Source organism: Nannobrachium achirus (assembly GCF_963921795.1).
Source record: "Nannobrachium achirus genome assembly, chromosome: 6".
In the NCBI taxonomy this organism is placed as follows: Eukaryota; Metazoa; Chordata; class Actinopteri; order Myctophiformes; family Myctophidae; genus Nannobrachium; species Nannobrachium achirus.
In genome coordinates, this window is record NC_137815.1 from 51,003,435 (window position 1) to 51,020,934 (window position 17,500).

A 17,500-nucleotide genomic window follows, 5' to 3' on the forward strand; every position below is an offset into this window, starting at 1 on the left:
CGCGTTGTGAGCTTGGAGGTCTGCTATTTTCTACACAGCAATTTTCTACACAGCAATTCTTTCAACATGAGATGCTGCATTCAACTTCAGGAGAGTTTGGGCAAGGCCATTCTCTTGAATACTGCCTTCAGGTATGGCATGGAAAGAGGGCATTTGCATTTCTTTCACCATAGTAAAAACTGTAACATTCATGGTCTGGAGAGGGCACTTTTTACAGATAGATAAAAGGGGCTCGAGCCCCCTTTGTGGCTATGTGTGCACCTGCCTGCTATCATGATGCCTGCATTATATAAGCTCACGCACACCTCATCACACTCTCACTGTGTGCATGACAGGGCTCTGTGGGCTATCAGTGTGACTATATATTTAAACACTGGCTCCCTGTGTGGCAAAGAATCCATTTCAGAACACTAACTGTTGGTCTGTTAAAGCTCTGAATGGTTTAGGGCACTGGTTCCCAAACACTGCGTCAGGACCCATTTGTGGGTCGCAGAATGAATTTTATGGGTCCATTTGTTTTTTTATTTCGTTTTTTAATTTTTATTTCAAAACATTTTCAAAAAATGTTCCCCAAAAAGCTAAGATTTTCCTGAATAATAAATAGGAAAAAAATATCAATGATTTTCCTGAGTAATTTCATCGATAAATAAGAGAAAAATCTAAGAAATTCCATACATTTAAGAATAGATCTGCAAGCTCACAGTGCTGCACGAAGCGATGAGTTGTGAGCTTGTAGATCTGTTGTTTTCACTAGTTTGGGTCCCGGGCAAACGTCTTAATTTCTCTTTTGGGTCACAGGGTAAAAAGTTTGGGAATCAGGGGGGGACAAAATATATTTCTGGTCTTGTGCGATATATCATGAACCATCCAGACCTCTCTTAGGGGACTTTCTGTCCCTAATGAACCACAAATAAACCTGGGGAAGCAGCATTTAGTTTATCTGGAACAAACTCCCAGAAAACTGCAGGTCTGCTCGGTTCCTGTTTCTTTCTTTCTGTTTACCGCTGCCTTTGATTGAGTTACTTAATGTTCTACTACATTTTTACTTCTTTTGTTTTATGCATCCATCATTGTCATGTCCAGTCATTGTATTATTGTGTTTGCTTGATGTTCTGTGTAAAGCACATTGAATTGCCTTTGTTGTTGAAATGTGCTATTCAAATAAAACTGCCTTACCTTGCCTATAGGGTACCTACTCTGGATCAAACATTTGACAAAAAAATGTGAGATCTACAAACTGTAGATTCAATTTACAATTGTAGAAAACCGGAAGGGGCCCAGTTTAGAGCCCTGAGTGACTCCGGAATAAGGTTTGAGTGGCTATAAACACCCAAACCAGGAACTTTAAACAAACGTTCACATGCATCATGACTAGGGATGAAGCTCGAAACAAGGGTCCGCTACAAACTTGATAACAAATGTATTGAGTTCCCGGTATCAATAAGCTTTAGAATTATCAAGCTTGTTATTGAGCATAATATAAAGCCATGTGTAATACTTTTTGCACACTAATGAATGATTGTTTTAATGATATTTAATGATAATATTTGTTACTTTTGTCAATTGTCATCTTCATAGATGGTGGTCAGCCAGAATTTGAAAAAAGCCCGGCTCAATAAGCAGGATCGATAAGGTGCTCATTATCAATAAAAAGTAACAATCTCCATCCCTGTGGTGCACATCATGCATTCTTTGTCGTCAAAATATTTGAGTTCACAACGCGTCGCATCCGCGACGCGTCGTGAACTTGTCGGTCAGCTATTTTGGCTGACCGACGCCATCGTACAACAAGGTAAAGATGGCTCTTTTTTTCAATCTTTGTGAGTACCGTGTGTGCGTGTGCATGTGTGTGTTTGTGTGTGTGTAGTATACGTACTCCACATACCCGGTCATCTTTGGTGGTCTCCTCTTTTGGTATTCGACCTCGTCCACGGTCCACACGGCCCCCTTCACGTTCTCCACGCGTACAAAACACTTGTGCAGACTCAGGTTGTGGCGCACAGCGTTCTGCCAGGGCGGGACGGGAAGAGTTCAAGTTAAACCCACTGTGAACCCTACAGGCATGCATATTCTGGGGCCCAAAATAGCAGATCTACAAGTCGTGAGTGTTGTAGATCGGCTATTTTGGGCAGAGATTAGGTGTAGAGTAGGGGTCTTCAGCAGGGGACCATAGGGGGTCCTCAGAGATACTATTCTATTTTTATTTTTTCCATTAACCACTTGAACCCTCACATCCCTATTCTGGGAGGAACAAGTGGCTGAAAATAGCCGACGCGTTGTACGTCCGAACAGAGCCAAAGTTGAAGTTTACAAAGTATTGAGGGTTTAAGTGGTCTGAAAATAGAGGGTATGCGCTTGCACAAAGTGAATGGCAAAGTGAATATAATGTTGTTTAACGTCGTTTAATGCAATCAGATAGGACTTTTCTGTTTGGATGTATGGGATCAACTCAGTAGGCGCTCCCGCATAACTTCCAGGTATGATGATGATGTCACGCGTATACCCTCTAGTCTATACACATGAACATGAATCCACTACGTAGTGGGGGATCCCTGCTTCAACTCTCTCAGCTAAGGGGTCCTTACACTGAAGACCTCTGGTGTAGGGGGCAGAAGCACACTAGAGGTAAACAAGAAACTCATGTCCAGTTTACAAAATATAGCCTACCAAGATGGACTGAAGTCCAAAAACTATCTATCAACAGTACTCTTACAGTGGGACTCTTTGCCTTTGTCTTTCCCACATTCTCACATTACATTTTGAACAAAAGGACTTCTGACCAATGCCGTTTTGTACGATAGACAACAATATGCCAAACGGTCTGCAATTATGGCGAATGAACCTCCAGTGAACCAAATATCTACACAAACAAAACAAAAACATAATATCTGACCCTGTCGTAATCTTGTCATCACTGGAACTGATCAATCACTATTTTTGGAATGATTACAGTATGTGCCCTAAAATTATAGTTCTTTTCTCAGACAAAAAGAGTGAAGTTTCTTTTATATGACACACACTGCATGTCAAGCGCTGAACTCAAATTATGACAAAGTATGAAATATGGTTTCAGTGGTTAGGTTGCATGGGCTGAGAAAAAAAAAAACGTGTTTGGCTCTGCGTGTGACACACACACACACACGCACACGCACACGCACACACACACAATTTTCCAGTGTCAAGACACTACTGTACCTCTCCAGTATACCCAGTGCTATTTTATCTCAGAATGTTCTTAATCAGTCACTATCAGCACGAGTGCTCTCGCACACACAACACACAGACACACACACACACACACACACACACACACACACACACACACACACACACACACACACACACACACACACACACACACACACACACACACACACACAAACATCGCACGTGCATAAAGGCAGGCACACCGCTATCTGCGTCTGCCCCCCCCCCCCCCCCCCCCGCCCCCGCCCCCCAGGGACAGTACTCCCTTTTCATCTGCTATTTGTAGTTTGTTCATGCCCAATTTCATTACCAATTTTAATTCGCCTATAATTAAATCCTGCATATTCTCTCTGACACGCTGTTCTAAAGCCGAGAGGGAGGGACAGGGCCAGGCGCATCACTCCTCATCGTAATTACACACACACACACACACACACACACACACACACACACACACACACACACACACACACACACACACACACACACACACACACACACACACACGTAATTACACAAGCCATAATCAGCCGAGGACCCCCCTCACTACCCCCGCATCCTCTAACCCCCCCCCCCCACCCTCTAGCTGTGATGCTAAGTTTTGTAAATGAGTCTGACCCCAATCTCCGACCGCCACCCTGACAGAACGTACACACACACACACACACACACACACACACACACACACACACACACACACACACCAACAGCGCTATAGTGCTATCGCGGCGCTATTTGCATTTGTCTCCGTGATGAAAGCCTGATTCCCTCAGTTAAAACATTAGCAGCCATTTACAGCGGGTCACATCACCATGCACCAGTCATCTTCAGAACCCCTCCCTCCCAGCCCCCCCCCCCCCCCCCAACCCAGGGGAACGGGGGAGGGGTGGGAGGGGCCGATATGGGAGGGGGTGAAGATCCAAATAGGGAAAAAGGAAGATCCAAATTATAACACCAAACCAAAAATAAAAACCAGCCTGCTAGAAACCATGGTCAAACGCATACCGTCTGTAACGCCAAAGGAGCGTAAAAAGATTAAAGATTCGGTCTATAATGCATGACAATCGCTTTGTAAGGCACTATAACGCATCATAACGCACTTAATAAGGCTTCATTTGTCACTCGTTAGAAATGTTTATAATTCATAACACAGACACTTTATAACTGACTATGTTATGGCGGTTATAATGGGCTGTTCCAGCTGAGGTGCTGATAATGCATTTTGTCCTTATATAGGCTAACGGTCATATTAAAAACCTCCCAGTTAGAGGAGTCTTATCCATTATTGCGACCGTAGGGAGCAGTTTACTATGAAACCTGGCAGATCCTGTCCGTCAGTGAGTGAGTCAGTCAGTCAGTGGGTAAAGCCTCAATGTCTATAGCTGACCTGTTGTGACATCACATTGTTGACTCAATGACCAAGAAAGCCTGTTCTGGCAATCATATATGGAGATCCCTGATGTCATCATTATTAAACCCATATTTGGCAATGCCCATATATGGACGCTCCAATTTGCAAATCAAGACTGCTGACTATCATCACCTGGATATCCATTAATGAAGATCACAACACTGACCTCATCAAACCCTGGATATCCATACATGGATACGACTGGATCATCACTTAGATCTCCATATATGGAGCTGACCTCTACATCTGATTCCCAGATGATGCCCTGTTAGGCCAACCACACTAATAGAATTCCTTTTATGCCCATCAATATTAAGCCCATATCTGGGAATGCCCATACAATTGAATAGGGGTGTAACGATATAGTAACTGTATCGAAATATCGTTTTTAACTTAAAAAATTGAAGTATATCGAAATGAAAACAGCTAAAATCGAATCGTATCGTTTTATTTTGTATCGTATCGAATCGGCAGTGCAAAGAATCGATTGTATCGATACTACCTACTTGTGCATTGCATTTAGCATTTTTAAGAAGAAGAAATGAAAAGAAGGGGTTTAATTACTTTTCCTTTCCATATAGCTACACTGGTCTATTGATAAATGTGTGTAATCTCTGGGTTCATGACAAGGTGCAGGTTTGTCAATATACAATGTTCATGTATTTGGCAGATAATTACTGTGTTTACTTATTTATATCCATAATAATACATGTTTCCCTTAAAAACCTGCACTATCTACACCTTTCACACAGATTTAATTTCTTTGCTAAATAGTTACTATATCGATTTTAAATCATTGAATCGAATCGTATCGTATCGCCATGAATGAACCAATATCGTCCATGTATCGTATCGTCAACCATGTATCGTGATATGTATCGAATCGCTATTAAAATGTATCGTTACACCCCTACAATTGAATCCCTTTTATGCTCATCAATATTAAGCCCATATCTGGAAAAGCCCATATATGGACATATTGTGTCATTCTAACCAGTGTGGTTGACGCGACACGAGTCACACTTAAAAATGTATTCCGTCCTTGTCCCTTTTATGCCCATATATGGAGATCCCTGTCCCGAGGTCATCAATATTAAGCACATATCTTGGAATGCCCATATTTGGCAATAACCATGGAGACGACTGGTTCATCACCTAGATCTCCATATATGGAGCTGGTCAATACCTCTACATTTGACCTCACGAACTCCATATACTGTACGGATATAGCTGACCAGCTCAGCAGAAGGGTATATATACATACATGCCAAATCATGTGCAATGTGCCCATGTGCACACCCTCCGCTCTTAGGGTGTCTTACTGGTAGTACATATATTGTCGTTGTCAGGTGGAAACCTTGTATGTCCAAAACCATTCGATTTGTCATTTATCATTTTAAAATAAAATAAAATTTTAAAATAGTGAAAATAGACGATCTACAAGCCCAATGCCTCGCACCTCCAGGTGTTGTGTGCTTGTAGATCTGTGCGACAGTCTTGTATGATGAAGCAGGGCTTTACTTTATGAAAAAAAACGTACAAATTTGAAACTTGGAGATACAAGGTTTCTGCCTGAACAGTGACGATGCTTGAAGCGTGCTTTATACAAAGTTGCGTGCCAGTGTCCTGCGCCCGGCAAAAAAGCAGTTGCAACGTTTCTGTGAACTTGTAGATTGGCTTATTTTCAGGTCCGGGGACCAACCAGGGAGTCCAAATGGACACCTATACAGGTCTGTAACTGTGAGAGTGGAACAAGTGGAACAAAATGGACCCTCTCAGAGTTACATTAACACTGCAGATTTTACAGTGTAGACTGAGGTGTCAGAGAACCCACCCATTCCAACTGTACAAAACAGTGCTTCTCAAAGTGGATTTCAAGGACTCTCTAGGTTCCTTCATGGGGGTCTAAATTGACCCGTAACTTTGACCCTTAACTTTAATATTTCATGAGTCGAATGGAATCAAATGGACCCTAACAGGGCCATTGGTTCTCAAAGTGGATTTCAGGGACTCTCTAGGTTACTTTATGGGGGTCTAAATTTATGGGGGTCTAAATGACCCCTACAAGTCTGTAACTTTGACAGTGTACAAATGGAACCAAATGGACCCTAACGGGTCCATTTGGTTCCATTTGTACACTGTCAAAGTTAAGGGGAGACCTTCACATTTCAAAGTTTGAGAACCACTGCTCTAAAATAGTCTTGATAATGAGAAGCAGCCACATTTCAGACTCCTCTCTCTGTCTCTCTCTCTCTCTGATCAATGACCTCACCCCCTGCTATCTGACACCTCTTCCTTTTGCTCCGGCTCATGAAATATAGAGTCTTATTAGAGGACGTACATCTTATTTAGCTGACTGAGCCGCTATATAAATACATAAGGACCATCATAGATATACATGAGGGCTATATTTAAAGGTCTGTGGCCCGGGCCACGCCGGCAAAACGCCCGGGCAAGAGCAGACGACACCCATTAATAGTTAAATTTCATACAAGTCAGATGAGGGGGGAGAGGGGGTGAGCCCCCCCCCCCCCCCCCATCCCCATGTCTCCTATACACTCTTCTCCTCCTCCTTCCTCATTCCATCCTTCCTTCTGTCCATTCCCCCCTTTCTCTCTCTCTCTCTCTCTCTCTCTCTCTCTCTGTCTCTTCTTTCCTCCTCTCTTCAATTCACGGCTATTAGAGGAGGTCCAGGGGTCTCTCTCTCTCTCTCTCTCTCTCTCTCTCTCTCTCTCTCAGGAGGAACTGACACTCAAATTAGTGTGCGGCTGCTGTAAAAATGGGTCAGCACCTACAGTGTGTGTGTGTGTGTGTGTGTGTGTGTGTGTGTGTGTGTGTGTGTGTGTGTGTGTGTGTGTGCATGCGTGTGCGTGAGGAGAGGTAGGGTTCACTATTTAATGTGAACAGGAGCGAGAGAGAGAGAGAGAGTGTGTGTGTGTGTGTGTGTGTGTGTGTGTGTGTGTGTGTGTGTGTGTGTGTGTGTGTGTGTGTGTGTGTGTGTGTGTGTGTGTGTGTGTGTGTGTGTGTGTGTCTGTCTGCAGGGCTAAGTGGAGCCGTTTCTCTCTCCGTGTGTCGTGTCAGATCTGAGCAAAATGGCCGAGGGTGAGAACGAGAGAGAGAGAGAGAGAGAGAGAGAGAGAGAGAGAGAGAGCAGGTGCATAAAAGAAGGGAAATGGGCCATAATTGTCAAATCGCTCAAGTCTCAGGCATGAGTTATACTTGGTTGCACAGGGTGGGGGTTTACTGCACTGCACTGTACTGTCGCACCTCGAAAATAGCTGATCTACAAGCTTTGCAACGCGCGTGCGGGCCTATTTTTGGGGTGCAACAAAAACAGGCGCGCTCAAACACAGTACAACTCTGGCTCTTCTGGTAAAAAAAGTGCACGCAGTGCAGTATAGACTGTGGTGGAATTCAGATCAATCAATAATCATGAGAAAATGAGGAGACAAGACAATGTATTGGGCGGTGGTGGTGGTCAAGTTTATGTAACATGATATCATGGACAGAAGTACAGTTAACACTCTGGTCAGTGGTAAAGTAGTTCTGCCAAGAATAATGGTCAGACACTAAAGGGCTGCCATACTTCGACCGAAAACCGACCAAAAGGCCAAAAGGTCCTTTTCGACCATAAAATTATCAGGACTTCTGAAAAGCATTAGACCAAATGAGAGTTCGGAAATTTGCACGTCAGAAAACACAACTCACCGAACATTTCGGTCGAAGTATAGACAGGCCTCTGGGACGAGCTGTACCATAACAAGATAGGCTTTACCAAAAGGACAGTGTGTGGCATAGATGAGCCCACGTACATCTACAGTATATCTCCACCGCCAAACCCCGAGTGTGAGCTCCACTCTGAGAGAGTTACAAGCGACCCGTCTCAGAGTTGAACCCACACTCAAGAACTCGCGGTGCAGATATATATGAGTGTTCGTCTAACTCAGTGGTTCTCAACCTGTGGGTCGGGACCCCAGGGGGGTCCCCAAATTATTTTGGGGGGTCCCCAGATGTTTAGCTTAATGTTAACATTATTTTCTCACTCAACAGTAAACAGAACAACATACAGTATAAGTGTAAACTAAAGAGGGTATCTGCCCATTCCTAAAGTGACAATTTAAGGACTTTATAATACCTCTAAAATGACAAAATTAAACATTTGACAAATTGTCAAATATTAAAGGCAGAAATTGTGAAAATAGCCGATCTACATGCTCACAACGGCTATTTTCACAATAGAACCGTGTTATACAAAATGTAATGCCTCAACTCTTAGTGCTCGTAAGGTGGGGGCGGTCCCCAGTTAAAATATGATTATTTTGGGGGTCGCGGGCTGAAAAGGTTGAGAACCACTGGTCTAGCTGCCAGGAACGGTCGGGAACCGTCCCGGAGGTTAAGCGAACACTCAGCGTCTTACAGTGCATATCTGGCACACAGTACGGTGCCGCACTGCGTGCCCTATATGCACTGTGTACTGTATGTATGTCTGTGCGCCCTCACCTTCCACGTGGCTGTGTTTCTCCTGAAGTAGGCGAACATTCGCGTAAACCAGTTGTAGATCTCATTGAGAGTCAACTGTCTGTCTGGCGCCTCCAGGATGGCCTGGGGACAACAAGACAGAGAGGTCAGAGGTGAGGGGTTGAGAGGTCAAGAGGTCAAGAGGTCAAGAGGTCAAGAGGTCAAGAGGTGAGAGGTCAAAAGAGATGAAGACATGAGGAGAGTGTTTTTTGCAGGTCTTTCAGTCCGAGTGTATCAAAAAGGCAACTGGGTTAAGGCAAGCAGAAGCTTGTGATTGGCTGCGCGGAGGTGCCGAAAGTCGGGGGGACGGCGATGAGATACACCTAAACCTAACCTTAACCTTAACCCTAACCTCAGTAAAACTAACGCTGGTGAATGCTAACCTGCCGACGCTGGTGAATGCTAACCTGGTGAAATGCTAACCTGCCGACACTGGTGAATGCTAACCTGGTGAATGTTAAACTGGTCGGACCAACGGGGAGGTCGTCTCCACCTTAACCCAGGTGCTTTTTTGATACACTCGGACTGAAAGACCTGCAAAAAAATACTCTCCCGAAGACATGAGGGGAACCCATTTAGACCTGTTGTGTCACCCGTGTACAGTAACGTCTTTATAGCTTTCAATCCGGGACGGAATCTGTGTCGTTCAAAAACGTGGAAGGCGTTTTAAAAAATCGGCCTTTGACTCGGGCCTTTGAATAGAACTTTGAAAGTCACTTTTAGAATCGGGCTCAGGTGCGCGCAGCGGTGCAGTCCCTGCCCACCACCACGGAGGTCGTGGGTTCAAATCCACCGTGGTGCTTCCGGCTTCGTCGAGTACACAGTTGACCTGTGTTCAGAGGAGGGAAGCCGGGAGCAGGGAGAAGGGTGAAAACTGTCACTGCATGCAATCCTACGGGGCTGCGGCGCCACCTGTCAGCAGGGAGTGTTGGGCGGGAGGAGTATACTGTAGGACGAAGGATCAACGTCCTCCCGGTGGGGGCTCCTCGCTGGCAGGTGAGTCAGTAGGATACAACAAGCAGCGAGAATGCAGAGATGTGAGTGGGGAGGAATTAATTTGCATTACGACTAAATTGGGGAGAAAAGGGGGCCTCGGCCTCAGGTCTAAATGGGTTAACCGAAAAATATATTGAAACCAACATTTAGAACTAAAAAGGGAGGAGAGGAGAGGAGAGGAGAGGAGAGGAGAGGAGAGGAGAGCCCTATCTGACCACTTTTTTGGTATTTTTAACTATTTTGAAAAACATTTTCGTACAGTGAAAACAACGACACTTTGTGAGCTTTGTGGGCTATTTGAAATATTTTTGAAAATGTTTTTCAAAATAGTAAAAAAGAATGCCTACAGAGTTTAGGCAGAGTTTAGTGTAAGGCGTGGAAGATAGAGAGTGCAGCCCTATGACACAAGATGAGACGAAGAGAGGAAGGGATACATTCAGAGGAGACCAGATGGAGGAGCAGAGGGAGGTGCACAGGAGGAGGAGAAAAGATGGAGGAGCAGAGGGAGGTGCACAGGAGGAGGAGGAGGAGGTACTTACGTGGCGTATGAGAGAGGCGTACGTGAAGGGAGGTCTGACATCAGCGTTCTTGTAGAACTCACAGTTCTGAGCCAACTCTGTGGAGGAGAGCATAAACATGTTCAATATCGTCGTTGTCGGGGGAAAACCTTGTATGTCCAAAACCGTTCATTTAAAAAAATGAACTAAACTAGTGAAAACAGCCGATCTACAAGCACACAACGCCTCGCACCGCGAGGCGTTGTGTGCTTGTAGATCTGCTGTTTTCACTACTTTTGTGCGACGGCCTTGCCTGATGAAGCAGGGCTTTACTTTGCGAAAAAACATACAAATTTGAAACTTGGAGATACGAGGTTTCTGCTCGACAACGACGATATACTATACTACGTGTGTATGTGTGTGCCTGTATGTGTGCACGTGCGTGCGTGTGTCAGTGGCGTCGGTTCAGCAAAAGCTAAGGTATGGCAACATGACTGCTGTCAACAAGGCAGTCATGTTGCCATACCATAGCAAAAGGCATGATAAATTAGGTAAAAAAGTACTTTTTTCCCCCTGTAGTCATTGGCCATACCCAATTGACGACTCTGGCATGCATGCATTTGCCTTACGTCTTATCTCGTGTATTACATAAACCTCACGCCATATATTTTGTCCACCATTAAAGTCTCTGCATTCCTCCAGCATTCTGACTACATTTCAATGAGTCCCAGCGCGCGCCGCATGCAGCCAGTAGGCACAACGATTTAATCAAAACAGATATAGCATAATAATTCATTTGATTTTCATTTTAATCTGACCCCCTCTGCTGTTCTCGAGGGGGGAGTCATCTATTCCCATGCAGAGTGTCTTCTAGAGGTAATAGTCCATATCATAATAATCCATACAGGAAACCCTCTCTATCGGGTGGAAACCTAACATGGCCAAAACTGTTCCTTTACGGCAGGGTTCCCCAATTAGTTTTCCCCAAGGGCCGAATTATTTCTAGGGTACCAAGCCGAGGGCCACAACATTGCAGGGGGCGACTGTGGCGTTCCCGCTACTCCAGTGACAGTTCAGATATCGTCGTTATCGGATGAAAATCTTGTTTTTCCAAAACCGTTCGTTTTGCATTTATCATTTAAAAAATTATTTAAACTAGTGAAAACAGCCGATCTACAAGCACACAACGCCTCGCAGTGCGAGGCGTTGCGAGGCGTTGCGGGCCGCCTATTGGGGAACCCTGCTTTACGGGATTCAAATTCAAAAACGCCTCGCAGTGCGAGGCGCAGTGCGAGGCGCAGTGCGAGGCGTTGCGAGGCGTTGCGGGCCGCCTATTGGGGAACCCTGCTTTACGGGATTCAAATTCAAAAACAGCAAAAAGTAACAGATCTACAAGCTCAAAACGAGTCGCGCTGTGGATCTGCCACTGAGCAGATGCTTTTGTATGATCAAGTAGGGCGTTCATTTAGCAAAAAAACGATTTATTGTGTCAGGTGTTCATTTGTCATATCATGCTGACCATACTTTTAGTACAACATTGACAAATGCCTTTATTTCTCCATGACGTGACACATTTAAAACAAACATTGGTGTCATTAATCAACGCAGTTCATTTTGTAAATTAATATTTTCCCGTGTGTGCCTGCATTTTATAACAACCCTGCGGATCCCAAACCTCTTCGTGGGTCCCAAGCGTTCGTGGCCCACCCATCTGACCACTTAACACTTCTCTATCTTCTATGCTCTAGAACAGTGGTTCTGAAACTTTGACATTTGAACGTCTCCCCTTAACTTTGACAGTGTTCAAATGGAACCATTTGTACACTGTCAAAGTTACAGACTTGTAAGGGTCCATTTAGACCCCCTTAAAGGAACCTAGAGAGTCCCCAAAATCCACTTTGAAAAAAAAAAGATCAAACCTCGGTTCGAAGTGGAGCGGTGAATCTGTGTGTGTGTGTGTGTGTGTGTGTGTGTGTGTGTTTGTGCCTGCACAACAGCGCCCCTCCTTTAACTAGTGTGGCCACTCAAGGTATTGCCAGGCTACAGACATACCCAGCCAGCCAGCCAGCCAGCCAGCCAGCCAGCCACATAGCCAGCCAGCCACAGACATACCTGTCTATTGGGAGCGCTTTCACCGCTCCAAAAAACGGAGTATTATCGATACTATGGAAAAGTCATATTGAATAAATCGATATTTATGACAACACTAGATGGAACAACAGTGTACCTGAGGCGATAGGGGTGCAGAACTTGTCGGAGTTGCGTCTGCGTATGGGCCCGACGCCGGGGTGCGTGTGTGAGTGGGAGTGTGAGTGCAGGCTGGACGAGCTGATGACCGAGGGGCCCTGGCGCAGGGGGGTGATGGGCGCCGCCGCCGAGGTGGGCGGGTGCGGGAGGCCCTCGGGGTACACCTCGCTCTCCCGCTTCAACAGGGAGCCACTGGACGCCAGGTTCAGCTGTAGGGGAGAGAGAGAGAGAGACACACACAGAGAGAGACAGAGAGACAGAGATACATGATAAATCCTCATGGAATAAGCACTTGAACCCATCCATCCATCCATCCATCCATCTTCAACCGCTTATCCGGAATCGGTTCGCGGGGGTAAAGCTGGTTGCACACTGCTGCGTTTTTCGTTTCGAAATGCGTTTTTCAGGGCAAGGAGAGAGAGAGAGATAGAGAGAGCAAGGGACAGAGTGGTGCGCGAAACGGGCGGGATTTGCGTGCTCCGAAATTCACTCCGATATTCGGCCCGAAAAACGCAGCAGTGTGCAACCACCTTAACAGTTCCAACTGAGACTTCCAGATTTCCTTATCCTGCGCGACTTCCTCCACTCCCTCTGGGAGTATACCGAGGCGTTCCCAGGCCAGTTTGGAGATATAATCCTTCCATCTGGTCTTAGTCTCCTCCCAGTGGGACGTGCATCGAGGACCTTCCTAGGAAGGCGCTCGGGGGGCATCCATACTAGATGCCCGAACCACCTAAGCTGACTCCTTTCCAAGTGAAGGAGCAGCGGTTCTACTCCAAGTCTCTCTCGGGTGATCGAACTTCTCACCCTATCTCTAAGGGAGATACCAGCCACCCTTCTGAGAAAACTCATTTCGGCCGCTTGTACCCGAGACCCCCAGAATCCATAATTCTGGTGGGAACATTTGCCAAAAAATGCAGATCTAAGCGAATCTAGGTGGAGGAGCCTTCATTATTTTATACTTTTACTATTGAAAAATAGCAGCTATACAAGCTCTCGGTGCCACGCTGCGAGCTTGTAGATCTGCTATTTTTGAAAAGTCGTAAAACTTTGTGCAAATCTTTGAATATATGTATTTTTTAAGCGAACACTGACATAGAAACATAGGTTTTTCAAAAAAACTTAGAAGGCTTTAAAATATTGAAAGATCTACAAGCTCGCAGCTCGCTGTGAGCTTGTATATCTGTTATTTTTCAATAGTTAAAGCACAAAAACCCAGATCTAAGTGCAAATTGTGTCGTGTTACGACGCATTTTTAGGTTGTAGATCGGCATTTTTGGGTGAAAGAGATGGATCGAAAAAGCGGTCTCAAGTCTGTTTCACTAAGTCTACAACAGGGGTCTTCAACGGGGGCCTTCCGAGTTACTATAGGGGGTCTTTGTGTGAACCTTAGCATCTCTATTCTGAGAAGAACTATAGGCAAAAATAGCAGATCTACAAGCTCACAAGGCCTCGCAATGTGAGAGCTAGGACCTATTTTCTGCAAAGAGCTTTGGTATACAAGTACAAGTTTTAGTAAAATTAAGTATTGAGGGTTAAGTGGTTAACTGTCTGACAATACACAGTATTAACATGAATCCAACACTGATGATAGTGCTGTCAAACAAGTCTATGAACACATCTATGAAATCTATGAAAAGGTTTAATCTGCAACACATTATGCAATTGTATATAATTATACAATTATGTAGGTGGGGGGTCCCTATAGCTTCATCTCTCTCAGCTAAGGGGTCCTTGGGCTGAAAAGGACCCCTGGACTAGAGTGTTGAAGTGGTTAATGTAAGCCTTAGAAACATTTTACTGTGTATTTATAAAAGCAGGGAAAGGTCATTAGTCCATGGCACATTTCAACAGCAAACTATTCAAAGTGCTACACACACACACACACGCACACGCACACGCACACGCACACGCACACACACACACACACACACACACACACACACAACATTTAAAAGCATTAAGTCAGACCCATGGTGCAAAACAAACACGTAATGAAAGGACATTTAAACGCAATTAAAAAGAGTTAACAGAGGCGACACAGTCAGCACAGGTCACAATGATTGGTACAAACAAATGGGGCTCCTGCATTCACCGCACACTCGCGCGCACGCACGCACACACACACACACACACACACACACACACACACACACACACACACACACACACACACACACACACACACACACACACACACACACACGCATGACATATGCAGTCTACATGGTTACAGTATATACAGCATTTATACACAGCGCTGCTGACTGCAATTAACCCTCGGCTTACAAAAACAAAACCACACGACAGCGTGTTTGTGAGATGGGAACGCACGTGGCTCTGCGGTGGCACACAGTCTTCACGGACCGATTCGGCCCAATTAGGCAGAGCCACACACACACACACACACACATACACCCCCCCTGCCCCAACACACACGCGCACGCACACACACACCAGTCCTTCCAGTCTCTCTGGGACAGCCTTTCCTGGGCTGCAAGTTTAGAACTAATTAAAACCATTGTGCACGTTTGTGTGCATGTGTGTGTGTGCGCGCGCGTGCATGCGTGCTGTTTTAGTATACTTTTGAGGATCAAATGTCCCCACAGTGCACATATATACAATAGTATAATTATACTATATCGTCACTGTCGGGCAGAAACCTCGTATCTCCAAGTTTCAAATGTGTATGTTTTTTCGTAAAGTAAAGCCCTGCTTCATCATACAAGGCTGTGGCACAAAACTAGTGAAAATAGCAGATCTACAAGCACACAACACCTCGCGATGCGAGACGTGCTTGTAGATGAGCTATTTTCACTATTTTAAATCGTTTTTAAAAAATATGAATACAAAAAGAATGGTTTTGGACCTGCAAGGTTTCCACCCAACAACAACGATATACATATACTATACTTGCATATACTGACCTATATTCTATGCCTATATAAAAACACGGCCTGAAGCGACACGTTTCAAACTTGTGGCTCTGCTACTTTTGACATTTTTGAGTTGAAAAGTAACAGTTTTGGACACAGTGACCCCCCGACAGACGACATAAAGCCTGGGCTTCAAAAGAACACAGACGTGGCTGAAGGAAATAATGACTTTATCCCTGGTTGCGAGCAGGAATTGTGTAGCGAGAGAAGAAGAGTGGAAATGGTTGAACAGAACTTGGTCGTTCTATAACTTTGTAGCGGCAGTTCGGCTCGGATCGTAGCTTTGTAGATTTTCTAGCGGCTACAAGAAACGTTGGTGCGTCGCTTTGTGTCTTCATATCTCTGGCTTCCATTAGGGATGGGACGATCGTTATTAATGTCTATCGTGACACTGACGATAATCGTTTAAATTTATAGAGAAATTGTCCTCCATCATGCATTGGGATCAATTCTCCTTTTATTTGCTGAGCTGCATATCCGGTACCACTTACAACTCTGTATAATTGGTAAAACAGACCTGGAAATGACGTACTTGATACAGTTTTTTTCCCCCGCTCTCTACCAAATCTCTTTCTAGAGATGTAGATCTACTATTTTTCGGCTAATGTTCCCCAGGATAATGGATGTTGGGGATATTTCGATTATCGCTATAATATCGTAAATCATAATTTCTTTGGTCACAATAATCGTGACATGAAATTTCCATTTTGTCCCATCTCTAATCCTGTAGCGCTGTGTCTGACGGTGTGAACGCAGCATAACGTCGTTGTCGGGCAGAAACCTTGTATCTCCAAGTTTCAAATGTGTACGTTCTTTCGCAAAGTGAAGCCCTGCTTCGTCATACAAGGCCGTCGCACAAAAGTAGTGAAAACAGCTGATCTACAAGCACACAACGCCTCGCGGTGCGAGGCATTGTGTGCACACCAGTGTATGGTATATGCACCGCCAAGCTCGCAAGCGTACATATCGGCTAATATTTGGCTCTGCAGGATTGTGTTTAAAAATTCGAAAACGACTGTCCTAAAATTACGATATCCTCGCAAATACAGTCATATACAAATCCATCTAAAAAAAATAGAATATTGTGTAAAAAAGTATTGCAGATACCATAGAACCCCAAATCATAACTGACTGCGGAAACTACCCACTGGACTTCAAGCAACTTTGACTTCAGAAGGTTGACATTGTCATTTCTCTATTATAAATTGTTTTGAATGGTCTAGTAGTGTAATATTGTAATATTTTTGAAATATGGACTTTTGATATTCATAAGCTGAATGACAAAATTATTTTTTTTTTACAAAAAAGGTTCTGAAATAATTCACTTTCACACAATATATATATATTTTTAGATGGATCTGTAAACGAGTGTGCATGCGTGCGCGCGAGTGTGTGTTTGTGTGTGTGTGTGCGTGCATGCGTGCATGTATGTGTGCGTGCATGTATGTGTGCGTGCATGTGTGTGTGTGTGTGTGTGTGGACCGGATGGGGGGGGGTATGGGGGTCTGTTTTAACAGGTACTTCATTAACACGCCAACCCTGCCACATCACCACGGCAACAGTACAACCCTCTTAATTGAGGCCAAGCTTTGTTTCCATCCGCCGAGGCTCCGCCCCTCCCCCCCCTGTCCAATCCCTGACCCCGAGGCTCGTCTCCTGGTGATGACAGGACACGCCCTCTTCCTGAT

The 17,500-nt window shown here is 44.7% G+C and overlaps 1 protein-coding gene across 1 annotated transcript in view; it reads right to left on the reverse strand.

Moving 5' to 3' along the window:
* LOC308286271 (forkhead box protein P4-like) overlaps nucleotides 1-17,500 on the reverse strand; it is a 29,237-nt gene that overhangs the window by 6,604 nt on the left and 5,133 nt on the right. The window contains exons 3-6 of the mRNA XM_080727261.1: nucleotides 12,857-13,085; nucleotides 10,672-10,748; nucleotides 9,119-9,220; nucleotides 1,877-2,007 (exon numbers count right to left, since the gene is read on the reverse strand). Coding sequence (XP_080583387.1) covers nucleotides 1,877-2,007; nucleotides 9,119-9,220; nucleotides 10,672-10,748; nucleotides 12,857-13,085 — 539 coding nt within the window. The remainder of the gene's footprint in view (nucleotides 1-1,876; nucleotides 2,008-9,118; nucleotides 9,221-10,671; nucleotides 10,749-12,856; nucleotides 13,086-17,500) is intronic.